The 14,700-nt window shown below is 44.8% G+C and overlaps 1 protein-coding gene across 11 annotated transcripts in view; it reads left to right on the plus strand.

Moving 5' to 3' along the window:
• Positions 1-14,700, plus strand: part of robo1 (roundabout, axon guidance receptor, homolog 1 (Drosophila)) — a 209,171-nt gene that overhangs the window by 75,398 nt on the left and 119,073 nt on the right. For 3 of the 11 annotated variants that reach the window (XM_040179280.2, XM_078098253.1, XM_078098259.1), the window contains exon 1: positions 3,906-4,953. The exons of the other annotated variants lie outside the window; for them this stretch is intronic. In XM_040179280.2, the coding sequence (XP_040035214.2) occupies positions 4,893-4,953 (61 nt within the window). In that variant the 5' untranslated portion in view covers positions 3,906-4,892. Of the gene's footprint in view, positions 1-3,905; positions 4,954-14,700 lie in introns of those variants that run through there. 11 annotated transcript variants of the gene reach the window in all.

Below are 14,700 nucleotides of genomic sequence, written 5' to 3' on the forward strand. Positions count from 1 at the left end.
CTCCATCGAGAGGTTGGAGGAGATAAGGACGGAGATTTAAAAAAGAAGTGATATCATTGGTCGACCGGTGTTTTTATTTCAAGTCTGTGTATAATCATAATACAGCCCCGGGAGTCTCTCGCCCTTTTTGTCAGAGAACCTGGCGCTCCTGCCCGGTTTACTCAGCCGTCATACATATTGCTTCTGAGTTGTCATGGGTCACTTGTCAAACTGTAAAATGAATCACAACTGAAATAGGGATGCAGGACAAAGTTACCCTGCAGGTATTCACTGCTCCTTCTGCAGAATGCTAAAGGAGCTCTGAAACATGGCCCTTTACCTTCATGCTATTTGGGTTCTTCTTTTTTAAAACACCTTGGAGACGTGCTGCCTATTCCCAACTCACATAGACTGCACATTGGAATTGCTATCGCACACAAACAAAAGTTGCACAATGACAAATGAAAAGATTGACTCCTCGAGGACAGGACACGCAGGAGAAAAGGCTTCGGTGAATGTGAGGCATACAAAGTATAAACCATCCAACTTGAGTGCCTGTGAAGGTATCTGAAACGTACTGTACCCGACAACAGTCTGTCCAAGGTTACCCTAGCTGCAACACGACAACTTTCTTTTTATTTCCCAACATATTCAGTCGGTAAAACTTCATGATGTCAAGCTACTAAAAAAGTATATTTTTCAAAGGATGGAAAAGTGTCTTACTTGTCTGCTTACTGGGAAGGAGTATTTTGTTTGCCTCTCAACGGGGAGCATCTTTTGGAAGGAGAATGGGTTTCGTTTAATGCCTCCTTGTTTGCTGCGCTGGTGAGATGGGAATTGAAAGCCATTTAATAGTCTTAGTGAGGGGAAAATGGGAAAGTGGGCTCCTTTGCCTCACCCCGCCTGTTCGTCACCCCGTCACCTCTAGTCTGAGGTTTTGTGAGGAGTCCAACAAATCTGAAAAAGGACTCAGCAGGCGGCCTACAGGATCCCCCCGTTCGGCTGCGTGCATAGAAACATCACTGGAGAAGCCGGCCCGTCCACAAACTCCTTTGGAATATTTAAAGGCTGGGAAGATGAGAGGCTGTCTCCCCATAAAGCGGTGGTGATGGTGAGATGGAGAGGGAAGGGGGGGGGGGTGAACTTCAGCATGCGCATTGTATACAGACTTGCCCTCCTTAAGACCCCATCGTACTACGAGGGAGGGGGGGGGGGCATTATGACCGGATTTAGGAAACCCGCCAAGACAGCAGGAGTTTATGTATTCGGCAGATCTCAAGGGGAGCAGCATGAGGGACGATTGGTGGGTTGAGCAATGTTTGCCGTTTGTTGCAGTTTTTGGCTGTTTTCAAGAGGATCGTTGGATTGGATTTAAATCATTTGTCAATTTGCAAAGAACACCAGCCCCTGGTTGCAGCCCCTGAAGATACGAAGAACCGTGTATTTTCTGATGGTTTTATGGTCTCACATCTTCCGGCTCTGTGTTGCCCACACACATCACCATGCAGATTGTCGGTTTTCTGGTGGCGCTGTTTGCCATGTTGGTCATGCTGGGAGTTCCCAAAGACCATAATGGTCCACGCAGGGCCCACCGCCTCGCAGAGTTACCAAGGTCTCAGTGGTGCAAAAGGCCGGTTAATTTTGGACTTCAAGAAAACCACCAGAAGTTGAGGCACTCCCACAACAAACCACACAAATGCAAGCAGGCCTTTCACAGTAAGTACATAAAAGTGCTATATCACATAACTGTCATGCAAAAACGAATGACTCAATACATTTTTGACATGATCCAAAGTTGTTTCGGTTCTCTTTGCTGGCTGTCAAAGCATTAAAGCCTTGGAGCGCTTTGCAGTTTGGGATGGGGGAGTCTAAACCTTCTTTTATATTATTTGAAGTTGTTTTGTGTGAAAACGATTTGGCCGAGGTGTTTAAAAGCTCTCTGCCGCCTCCACTGCCGTCACAACACTGACAATATGCATTTTATGCATTTTTTCCTGCCCCTGCTGATCTGATCAAGGTTGCAAAAGGAGGAAAGGAGAGAGGTATCAGAGCTCCGCTGTCACAACTTTTAAGAAAATTAAAACGGAAGATTTCACATAAGTGTTTAACATTAAAATGTGTTGCTGGAGATATATGTACATTAACACTCTTTAGGCAGGAGGTTATTTGAAAATTTTAAATCGAACACAAATATACCAGTAAAATAACAATGTACTGACATCAGTCCCTTTTTTAAAAAGGCTGCAAATTCCCTATAATTCTATTTCCTGCAGACGTGAGAAGAAAAGCTTTCTTAGTGATTCTTTGATAACAATGTCTCTTTTGTGGGACACAGTTATATCTTTTTAACTTGCTGTCCTACATCAAAGGCTCAAAATGCTCACACCCTCTTGCAGCAATCAGCGCTCACACACACCCTCCTGTTCTGTTCAGGACTCTGTTGATAATTGCTTCTATGTTGCAGCTCCCTGCTGCAGGCTCAAGAAAATGTTATTCTTCAACTGGTAGTATTCAGCCACTTTACAAATCCAGAGCCGGAAAGGCTTTCAGCAACACAGGGTACATGATGGACTAGTGGGAATCAAGTGTGTAAAGCTGTAATGTAATGGACGTATGGTACTATACTTCTGTCTGAATCATGCAGTTGGGCAGCATTCATCATCATGCAGTCTTCAGCAGGGGTCTCAAACTAGTGCATAGAGACATGCAAGGGTCGCTGTAGGGGATCCGAAGGGTTTTAAAATTCAAGTGGTTAAATGGATACAAACTGCAAACAGCAGGGCACCAAATCTACCCTCACTGTTGATAAACAGCATGCTTTTTTAATAGCAACAATTCATGCAATCCATAATGATCATGTTTTCATTTGCATGATAATAACTTGTTCCTGGGATGTAATGACTGCTTTCTTGTATTTGTTGGGAGTTAGACCTCACAACTTCAATGTGTTCATTTGCTGTACAACGTGCTAAATGGAGTATTGTCTTGGTCCGGCTTTCAAAAAAAAGATGGCTGTTTTTACCATTTATTACTGGGACAGGGTTGTCATTAAATGTGGGTCAATAAAAGTATTTGAAAATTACACACTTTGTAAAGCTCTGGTTTTGATGACTATAGTGTAACCAGGCTGTCATAGGCCTACAAAATCGTCCCTTTGCTGCTGATATCGAGGCTTCTTGGTTTAGTTCTGTCGTTTTCCACTAGAGGGCGATGTTTGGTAACTAATGTTAAAGTCCTTTAGTTGTTCTATTTTTATTCATTCAAATTTTCCCCACATTTTAGATCTTTTAATGCCAGAAAACTTGCACAGCAATTGTTCTGACGCAATCCGAAATGAGCAGTCTGTGTCTGAAGTCAATTATGACTAAACCCACTATCCCAGAGAAACTGCCTTATTCAAGTCTTGATTTAAATGGAAAAGATGAGGCATTTTCATGTTAGTGAGTCCCAGGTTTATGTCCCTTTGAGGAAAATATTAAATTGTTAACATATATCACCAGAGAATTAATTTAGTTTAATTAACCCCGTATAGTCATGGTAACTGTACGTTTAGGCTCTGGAGTTATATTAGGTCATGATTCATTCTTAAATGATATTTGAAGTTGGCTGCTGTTTGGAAACATTGAGTCCTCAGTCTAACAATTGCAACATAGATCAGAAGTGTTTGAATAAAAATGCTACACTTGTTATACACAACAAATCATCCTCCGGCAGTATGATTAATTCCTCTTTCCTATTCTGCACTACATTTCAGAAGGATAAACACAGCATTTATAGCTATTGCAGATTGTAATACTGGAATGCTAATGGTCTATGAAACCACAAGAGACGTAACAAACCCATAATGTATGGTAGAGCCATTATATAATAACTCAAAAATAACTATAAAAAACATCAGTCCTAATTCCCTGTAGGAATATCCTCGTAGGAGTCTGTGCCTGTAACCGCAGAAAGAATACAAAAGCGGGTCCCACTGCTTTGTTAAGGTTTTTTCTTATTATTGGATGTTTGGTTAGAGCGCGTTCAGCAGCCTCGCGGGTCCGCGTGCGTCGCTCGGTACGATCCGGGCGGGAAGAGGTTAAATCTCGCGCTGTGCGAGACGCTGTCGGGTGTGTGGAGGTGGGGAGAGAGTCGCATAGCAATTGACGAGGGCTCTCTGCGCTCCCCTTGAATGAAATACCGGGAATATGAATCCGTATTTCCCCCCTCTCGCCTGAGGTTTTTTGGGGGTCTTTCTGGGGGCGCGCGCGAGGATCAGTCGGGTACTTGCAGCGGGGAGGAGAAGAAACGGCGCAAAAGTGATGGAAAAGTTGCACTGATCTCGTGCCTGGATCCGGTGGATGAGGGAGGACGGGACTTAACTCGCAAAGTTTCCGATCTCAAGTGACAAGACTCAAGACTGGACTGAAATAATGTGACTGTGCACTACGGCGAACACGCGAGCACATTCCACTCACTTTTCAATGAACTTTTAGTCTCAGTGGATTTATTATTTTGTCCTGTTTTTGGCACAAAGGAACTAAAGGGTTTGATTGGGATCGGCTGAGTGGTGAGAGCGCACTGCAGCGGCGGGATGAATTCAAAGGAGAAGCTCTCCTTCCTCTCTGTTCACATATTTTAGCATGTCGAGTTAAAACAATTCCAATTGCTGCTCCACTATTAGGATTTTTTTTCTTATTTGACTTCATCGCCTGAAGCCTTCAACTCATTCGCAACAAGAAGAGAAATCCAATTCTTGACAAACTGCTTCTGGACGGTTTTTTCTTTTTTTTTGAGACTCAAACTAAAATCTGGGTGTTAGTTTTTCCAACTGTGGATTCTTAGATTTGTTCTTTTGCAGTTTGTCATGAAGGAGTGGATTCTTCAATTGCCTTTTGAATAATTTGGATTACAACCCATAAGAGAGGCGTTGAATGATGTCTCCAACTTCTATTGGATTTGTATTTCTGCTAGGATTTGTCCATGTGTGCTCAGGTAAGTCAGTGATCATCATTACCAAGTCGTCTGTGAGCCAAAGGCTTCAGTTATCAATTCAATATAGCAAAAAAGGTGAAAATGATTAATAATTAACAATTGAACGGTTCTACATTACATGCAGAACAGTTTAATTTTAAATATGCTAAAACGTGTTTGCAGTTGTTGTAAATGCTGTCTCGGTGAAAATGGGTGCACCAGGTCAAAAACGTACTTGTGAACATTGTACTTATATACACATAGTGAGGCGGTCTCATGATTTGAAAATGACATTTTCCACCTTGACCAAAGTATGTAGAAAATGAGGGTGAAGGGGTTGTCTTACTTTTAACTGCTGAGCACACATAAATAAAGTCACAGGTAAAGTGCTAAAGCCATGTGGGATCAGTGGAGGGAGCAGCTATCATCGGTCATACGGACAGCTCCAGCCCCTTTGGAGACCATGTTTCCATGGGTGTCACCATATTGCCCATGCATGAATGTTATTGCTGAGTGCAACATTCTCTACATGGTTTTCAAATGAAATTTGGCCACATCTCTTATTTTTCGTTTGGCTCTTGGTCTTGTTTTATCACAGCTTCATGCCATTTATTCGGCTTTGTGTGGATATCTGCCACGTTGCTTTCAGTGGTCTTTGTCCTCTGATGCTGCTTGAATGGTTCCTTGTTATGTTAAATATTATTCCTCCTTACCCATCACATGGATGTCTTTTATGGAGCTCCAGGACATTATGGCTGGGGATTTTGAGGTCAGTTGCTTCTGCGTTATGAGGAAGCAACTCCCTGCCACCCCATTATAAGACATTAGGAAAAGTGCACCCTGAATGGCAGCAAGTGGGTCATTTCACACAAAGAAAAGATTTAGAAAAAAAACCTACAAATGGGAAAGTTTCAGAAAAAAGCAAATTATTATATTTATTGAAATAATACTTCTCTGTTATCGTTGGTCCTATAGCTCCAAAACACCTTTCCACATCTTTCCAAACGTGTGCGTTTCTAGGTGTCCCTGCAAATGCTGTCTCTCTGCACAACATTACATGTGTGGGTCCACTTTTCAAACGTAAAGTCCTGAATTGTGTTTGGTCGCTCTGTTCGTCCTGATATATTAGTCAGCGCCTTTCTGCAGAATTTTTTCTTTGTCTCTATTCAAACGTTATTTGTGCTTCCTGATTGGTTTCCTGAACTGGGTCTTTGTTTCACGTAGAGAATCAGAGATGTAGCGATGCAACACCACGGCCGTTTGAGGAGACACTGTAGCAGCTAAACAGGAAGTAGGATCAGAGGTGAGGGGCTTGGAGCTGGAATTGTCACCATAGCCCTCAGTTCGGCCCCTGAGCCTGGTCTGAGCCGGTAACATCTGGTCTGAGCCGGTAACGGTCCCGTGCTGTGAGACGCACCGTCAGACACCAGGCTTTCCAATTACGCCCGGCTGTGTGGACGTCTGGGGAGGTTTTTCTTGGGAGAGGCGTGAGAATAGGGCCTGCTAATAGGGACGGACCGGACAGCAGATACTCAAAGGATTGGTCGTGGATTAGGCACTCTTGTCAGGAAAATGAGATTACGCACCACTTACCCGGAAAATATTTCATAGTTGCTGCTAATTGGTGGGGGTAATAGCTTCATTATAAGTATCATGTCTCTGAAACTAAACCTTTATGGTGTCCCAGTACCATCTCTGATGATAATATCGAGATCATTTTTACATTGCTGGCCTGATTGTAAAAGTATTTCTACACCACTTGTATGCATAGAGGGTGAGAGACAAAGATGACCTTTGTCCTCTTCAAACTTGTGTTGACATGCTTATTGCCGCCTTGCTCCGTCTGAAGGTTGCAAATTGATACCTCCATCTGTCTCACTCTGCCCTGTTATCAGGTGATGTGCCACACACTAAATGGTCGTTATCTCTCTTCCTTTTCCCACTCAGACCCAATACTCACCTCAGAGGTACCATTCGACAGAGCTGTGCTTACTCCTCACACTTTAAATGACTTTTACTTCCAAGATATTTTCATGAAATATATTAACAGGCGGTGAATCATTCCAAGGCAAATATCAAACCTGGATGTACATCTTTGAAAACGTACACCCATGAAGTTGCAAACTCTCTGGGTGTTCATGTACAAGCAAAGCCCCATGTAAGAGTGTGCTGGTGCTGATAAATATATGAGCTGTGGCAGCCGTTGGTGTCCTGGTAATCAGGCCCAGCAGCAGCAGCTACCCATTGAGGTTTGACCAATTTACGTTTCGTTAAGGCCGGCGCGGGCTTCTGCGTCTTTACGCGCAGTCGTGTCGACGCACTCGTTTCAATTCATGGTTCAAAAAGGCCTCCGCGTGTTGCAAAGCAATTCGCCGGCAGAACAACAGGTGGAGTAACGTTTTTTTGTCAAAGACGACCTAGAGGTCTTTGTGTGTGGAAGTCGTTGGTTTGTTTATTTATTTATCAGAGACTTTATTGCCCCGTGCATCGCCACTGCTGCTCGTCATCGCGGACACATAGGCCATCCGCGCGTCCTTATAGTCCGCCAATGACTGCTTGTATAAGTGGTCATATTTACGCATTTATTCCGACAAAAGCTCTTCAATTCTCTCGTAAAAATCTTTTGTTTTAATAATGGTGGTATTGTGCTATGAAAACGGAAATGTGAGACTCCAGAAAGGACGTAGTCAGCAGAACAATCGCAGCCTTGCGGGCTGCAGTAGGCTTGCGTAGCTTTTGGCGCTACTCTAGAAAAATAGATTGACGCACGCAAGGAGGTGTGAAAAGGCACGCAAGGGACACGCAAGGGACTCTTGCGTCTGCGTGTCCTTGCATCTCTCTGAAAACGCAGAAGCATAAACGAGGCTTAAGTGCTGAGAAATTGCGGAGGCCTTCTGCCTCCTGCGTCACGTCGATATGACAGGACGCAGCAGGATTCAGGGCCAGTTAATGAGCCGAGATCCCCGTCTGCTGTCTTCTTTACGATTACCTTTCCTCCGGCTTTAGAATTATCCCCTCAAAGCCGGCCTCTTTCCTTCAAGCGTTTTTTAAATCTGTTTTCTAAATGACCAACGAATCATGATTTATTTCTTACGCTCTAACAGATGTTGCGCAAGGGCAGTAGAATGAGCCTGGGGTCTGCAGTGCCGTCTCTTTTCCCCCGAGTTGAAAAAAGCTCACACCTGCACAACGTGACAGCGACCATGAAGCTATTGATCTATAACTTCCACTAATTCACATTAATCTGATCCTAATCCAAATCAAGCAGGTTTTTACACCCTTAGATCCTGGATTAGGCCGACTTTGGCTTAGTGAAACGGCGTGGAGGAACGCAGGCGGGCCCGTCTTGTGTGCTCTTCTTGTTCATGAGAACTTTGGCGAATTCATTAATGACTGAGGAGATAAACATTTCAAAGCAGTTTGTTTTAGGGCAGATAATTGGGCGGTGGCTCTTAATGGTCGGCTTTCCCCCAACTGCTTTTCCCCTAATGACCTGAAAGCGCTGCTTAATTGGATTAATTAACAAATCCATCTGACATCAATAGTTTGTAATTTGCCGTGGCTGCAGCTCGACTGATATGCATATCTACACACACAGAGTCAGCAGATTTGGTTTATTTTGTCAAACTGTGTCTTGGTGTTTCAAACTCCCCGGGAGTCAACCTCTATGTCTCACCAGGCTTCATTTCAGACGATTGGAACCGAGGAGAGATGCTCATTGCTTGCAGATATTGTTGTTATGACTTATTTAGCAAGTCTCACTTTGTCTGTCAAATATTCTGTCAGTCTAAGCTCTAAAGAAACGTACACCCAGACAGAGCTAAGCCACTCGCACTAAGAATACTCCGGAACGTAACTTCATATAAGCTTTTTCGTCTGGAGCTGACTGATACTGGAAAGCAGCAGGCGTGTCCAGGACATTAGACTCCTGCGTCCGTCGTTATAGTAAATGCATCTTGTTCCGACCGCTGACGTGGAGGACAAACATTCCCTGTGGCCAGACGGCGTGGTCGTGATAAATGACATGTCCTCATAGGATGGAAGGTGTTGTCTGGTTTCTGTCGTAGTTCCTAATTGCTGCACTTTGACTCCCAGCAGATTTGCTTAGCGGTATGAAAAATGCAGGGAGTTAGAATTGCAGACTCAGCAATGCACATGCAAATACTCATAATGCTAATCTCAATTGGATTTTACATTGTTTATGCATGTTTATTTAATCTAGCTCCACCGTGGATTAGTTTGCACATGACTCCACTAATATAGATGTGAGTGAGAAGGAAAAGCGCAGAGAGGTGGGCAGTGTGTTTGTGTATGTGTGGGGAGGCGAAAAGGGGCTTAAGGAATCTCTTCATCCTCTTACCCATCCCCCTCCTTTTTTTTTGTTTTGGCCCAATTTCTTTTTTAAGACTTGCCTTTTTTTTTGTGGCCGGTCAGTGCAGAGCTTTTCTTAAAGAAATCCGGCCGACACACAGAAAAAGCCCGTGGGTACGGGGAGGCCGCATTGTGTTGCATTAACAGGGCAATTGTAAGGCATGGAGGAGGGGAAGAGAATGGTTCACGAGGGATTGAGAGTGTGTGAGGAGTGTCGAGGAGGAGGAGGGGGCGGCGGTGGGGGGGCTACACAAAGGCTACCCCAGGGTGTGTGGAAGGGGGATGGAGGGGGAAGAGCTGGTGACGAAGGGGAGGACGAAGCAGTCAAACATACCATGATACACCAGCTCTGGGAATTCTCTTGATCCGGCTCTCTGTGCTCACATTGCATATTCCCCCTGGTCCCTCGTGGCAGCAAATGTGCTGATTAGGGCGGTAGTGGTTGAAATACTCTCAGGCATGGATGCTGGTGATGCTGTTTTATTTCCGCTTTCCTTTAGAGGTGGACATCTGGGGAGAGCGGAGGTTGTGTAAAAGTGCTGAGTGAATAAATGCTCATTGAGCAAAGCCTCACAGTGGCGTGGATGTTTTTGGTTTGGTGAAGGTCAACATCCCGCATGGATTTAAAGTCTCCGTGCTCGAGAACTCCCAGAAGGCCTGCGCGCGGGGCCCGGCGGAGAAGCCATGCTACCGTGGGCGGCTGCGCCTTGTGCATTTTAAGAAGGCTCAGACTTCCCTCCCTTTCCTTTTCTCCGCCAGGGAGACTGAGAGGTGGCGTTGGGGACAACATCTCCCCAGTGTCCTTCCTTTCTTTCTCTTCCTCCCTGGGCTCAGGCCTCCATTCTATTACCGCCCTCTCTGCAAGGCCTGGATTCACTTTTGAAATGCTAAACCTCTCTTTGGTTATATCTGACAGGGGAAAAATACCATTAAAGAGGCTGAGAGGGGTTGATTAAATTAGAAGTTAAAAGAGAGACTGCTAATTAGTTGATTGATGTCTTTGGTTCCTCCCCTTCTCGGCTACACTGTCGTGGATGAGATTCCCTCCGGTGACAAGGTTCTCTTTCCGCAAACATTATTTCCTGTTTATTTTTGAAACGTATTTATTTTCATCCACACAGTGCGACTGATTGCTCTAGGAGATTCCTGTTCAAAAAGCCACTCTCATCCATAGCTGCATCAGCAACTTAAAGTGGTGTTCCTCAAGGGCTGATTCTGTCACACAAAGGGATAAAAGTGGGATGGGTGTGCTCTATTTAAGAGGAAGTGCTGGAAACATAATTAATGAGAAGGTGACCTTGAGATTCATTGTTATGGGACTGCTTTTGCAGGCGCTCCCACTATTCAGCTGTAACCATGGTGAGGAGGATTCAAAAAACTGCGTGAATTTCCAACATTTAAACAGAGAGTCGCTCTCAGTGGGGAGATTCATTTTAATCGTTATCAGGCTTACCTATTCCTGAAAATTGTTAGCATGTCCTTTTAATCTGTTGAGACCATTAAAACGAAGTCAAATTAATAATCTCTAACTGTTCTGCTGCAGACAATGCGTGTTGTGATTTGTGTTTGTAAAAAGGGCCTCCGCTATCGAACCCTTTGAACATTAACAATGCTTTCAACTTATACAAAAACCCTCTGTTTCATGTATTCAAAAGCCTTCAAACTGTACTTTTCACGTTTCTGAGACTAATAGAGCTGTTCATCAATCCATCCTGTCAGTGTTTTTTAAACCTTCCACTGTACTCTCCCTCCCACTTACCCTCTCCTCGCCCACACAGTGGAAAGCTCTAACTGGATAACAATTGTAGTCCCAGGTTGAGAGACAGGTTCTCCAGGCCAAAGATTCCTTTTGCATTTTGCTTTGTGTCTGTCACCATGCTTCATCTGAAACCCCATAGTTCAAACTCTAAAAATGAATAACTTGTTTAGAGCCACACCCCCATTCCCCTTAATGCATTTGGCTTCAGAAATCACACCTTTGTTTGATTCAGGGCATAGCTGCAAAATACTGAAGGCGCTCTGTGATGACTGCTATCCGACCTGACTGTTGTGACTCATTCTGACGTTCACGGCAGCCGGCGTTTATTTAATTTCATTATGTCCTTTTATCAGAGCATACTTCGTACTTCTGCCTCCACCTTTGCTTATTGCTTTAGTGATAAGGGCGACTGTCCTTTAGTCAACTTGGTTTCAACTTGAGTGTCAAAGTGTTTTCTTTACACATTGAGTTCGATGGAGCTGATTTCACGCCTCCATTCTTTGCATTAGCTTTTTCATCCAGACATCCCCAGCATGCGTGTGCTTTATATTTGCTCTGTGCACTGTTTTGTCTCATAGTAGTATGACAGGGCAGACTACACCCTTCTTGATAGACACTAATAAAGCATAGTTGATGGATTTGAAAGTGTCTCTGTTGGCTGCCTCACTGTGGATCACTTTTGAAGGGAGAAGTTGGGGAAATCAATACAGTTCAGTGTCAGTGCAAGGAGAAAGATATCCTCAGGGTGGTTATTTCCACTTACGAACCTGATATGGATATTTCCTCTCTTACATTTGTCACCGCAGCTGTCTCGCACAGATCTGACTCCCCCTCCCCCACCGTCTCCAACTGTGGGGGAAAACAGGTTTTCTTAAAAATGTTATTCAGACGTTGACGGTTTTTCTGCTGTCAAATGTAGAAACCTGACAGATGCAAATGAAGGGATACATTTGTTACCAAGTCATTTTCAGTTACAGGACAATACTGCACAGTAGTTTGGTGTACCTGGATAGTTGTTGTGGGTTTTGAGGAGAGGACGTGGTAAGTGAGTGCTGGAAAGCAGACATGCAAGTGAGCAGTTGTCTCCAGAAGGAAATGTCATTTTAGTGCCAGACCGGGCACAGTCTCCCCTCTGTGGACGTCTAGAAAAAGGCCTCTTGGCAGACTTTGCCCCTTCATTAATTTTGACCAAATATTTACTGTGCATCACGTGGCATGCCTTGCATCCCACTCTCATTTTTCCAGGCCAGGTCTTGAACAGTTTGGGGCAATTTGTGTTCCATTTGGCTGGACTGTGGCCATGCCCCTACTCAGCAGGCCATGCTGGTGTCTCTGGGATCATGCCACATGAGAAAGCGGCTCCACCGAGTCTTAACCTACGCTCTGCCTCCGGGAGCCACGTTTCACTTTAATAATACCTTGGATCCAGAGCTCCAGTACCGTGGTATGAAACACTGTCACACATGCGCATGCACATACGTGAGCTTTCGCACATTGACGGCCCAATGTTATGTGCTTCGTGCTTACCCTTTTAACCTAAAGGCCACGCGATGGAAATGTGCCACGTTTCTGGACCGTCGTACCCTCGTCCCGAATGCTGTAACTGAAATTCCCTTTCAACGCCCAGCTGTCCGAGATTTGCTACAGAATGTGTTTGGCCGAAGATTTGGAATAGCCGACGTAAGGCTATCGTCTCTGCCCTCGGAGACTGTAACACTACACTGTTCCAAAGGCGGACTGGTATCAGCCGCCGCCATCAACTAAATAACATTTAAAAAGAATTTGGTGCTTTTTGCCCGTGCCTGTCCACATTCCCCTTGGCAACTCTTCAGAGCTGTTCCTCTTCATGGCACCCAGCCCAAATGACATACGCCTTTTAGCTTGGCTGTGCCAGCTGAGCTCCTCGCCTGCCCCCCTTCTCAAGCCCCCTTGTGGCCAGTCAGACAGTCCTGAGGCTGACCATGGTAGGAGCAGACCTTCGCACTGGATTTAATGGACACATACCGAGCAGACAGCAGCTTTAATTGAGTTAAGCATACAGTTTTGTTTACATTGAACGTGCAGTGCGGTTGCCATTCCTGTCCAAATCAATGGATAATTCAGAACGTGAAACCGAGCACCCATCTGCTCGGGATAACAGTGTGTTTATAATCCCCATTATTAACCATATTAGTTGTTTTTAAATCCAATGTATTAATCTCTTGAGGGTTTCAACTATAACAGTTGTTGAAAAGACAAGACAGCAGTGAGACTCCCGCTATCCCCTGTTGGGAAATAAATGTACCGGCATATTCAATTACCCCTGCTTCTCCTATCCTGCTGGTGCAGGCTGCGTTGACGTATCACTGAGTACGCGCTGGTCAAACCTCATTAACAACTGCCAATGTTAGAAAACAAAAAACAAGACGTAATTGCACACACACGCTCCCCGGTGCTTCCTTTCTGTAATCCCCAAATATGCTCTGAACCTTGACTGCTTCGTCACTCCCTAATAGGGTCTGAGCCTGGCACATTAATTACCACTCTTTTCCCTGGATCTCTGCCCCGCGGAAGGAATGACATCCTCGACACCAATGTTGGAGTTCTTCCAGGAGAAGCAGGAGCCGATGCTTTATTCTTAGGTCATCGCTGTGAAGATGCAAGGTCAGCGTGAGGAGGCTCCTCAAAGTCGTGCATGGACAGACCGATGACTGATAGATTCATACTAGTCCATCCCGTCTGCCTAGATTGGTCTCCAGAGCCAATTTGACTGGCAGCTTCCTAACAAGCATTTCAATCTTTTCCACTATTTTGTTTATCCTGTAGGAACAATCTGCCGTCACAGGCTTGTACTGACTGAGAGCTTTCATGTTTGCCTAATGACACTCACTTGTGCTGCTTGGCATCAGGAGGAGCCACAGCTCATCTATAATTGTGTCCCCCGGGTTTCTTTTGAAAATTCAATATTTTATAGTATACAGTATCTTCTCGTTGTCATTTATTCTTAGTTATTCATCGTTGTTATGTTGCTCACAATCTACGAGGGAATGTCCAAAGTGTGAGAAGGAAGCTTTATTCGTATTGCTAATGAATCTACCACTGTTCAACTTTGCAGTTTCCATTCATTACTTTTATCTATACGCTTACAAAAAAGAAACTTTTCAAAGATAGATGAAACAAAGAGGTCCCTGTTGTCTTCAGTTGACTTAAGAGGTGTTTCATGAGCATCAGCGCTCTTGCTGTCGCCTGGTGTCTTTCAAACGTGTCAGGCCCGTTTGGGAAAGCCCGGAGGAGAAGTGGACATACTGCTCCCATTGTCGACGCTCCAAAGGGGGGCCCCAGAGCAGGATGGACCCCGGCCTCCCAGAGGAGCAATCTGCTCGGGCCTGCCAGGGGAGAGTCGGTGATGCGTTTCCCAGCTGGCAGAGACGGTTTTGGGGCTGGTGCTCCAGGGCCAGGTGGGTCTTTGTTGGGGTCCCATCCTGATGAGCAGTGATTAAACCACCGCCCCAGAGCGTATGTGTGTTGATAACCTGTGGCCCGAAGCATAGAAGGCATCGCTGCTTGCTTGTTGAAACGTCAGCAGATTTGCCACCTCAGTATCATGACAAATGATCGTCAAGACGATCAAAGGCATCAACAACACTCTTAATATTTAA

Source organism: Gasterosteus aculeatus, chromosome 1, assembly GCF_964276395.1.
Source record: "Gasterosteus aculeatus chromosome 1, fGasAcu3.hap1.1, whole genome shotgun sequence".
NCBI lineage: Eukaryota > Metazoa > Chordata > Actinopteri > Perciformes > Gasterosteidae > Gasterosteus > Gasterosteus aculeatus.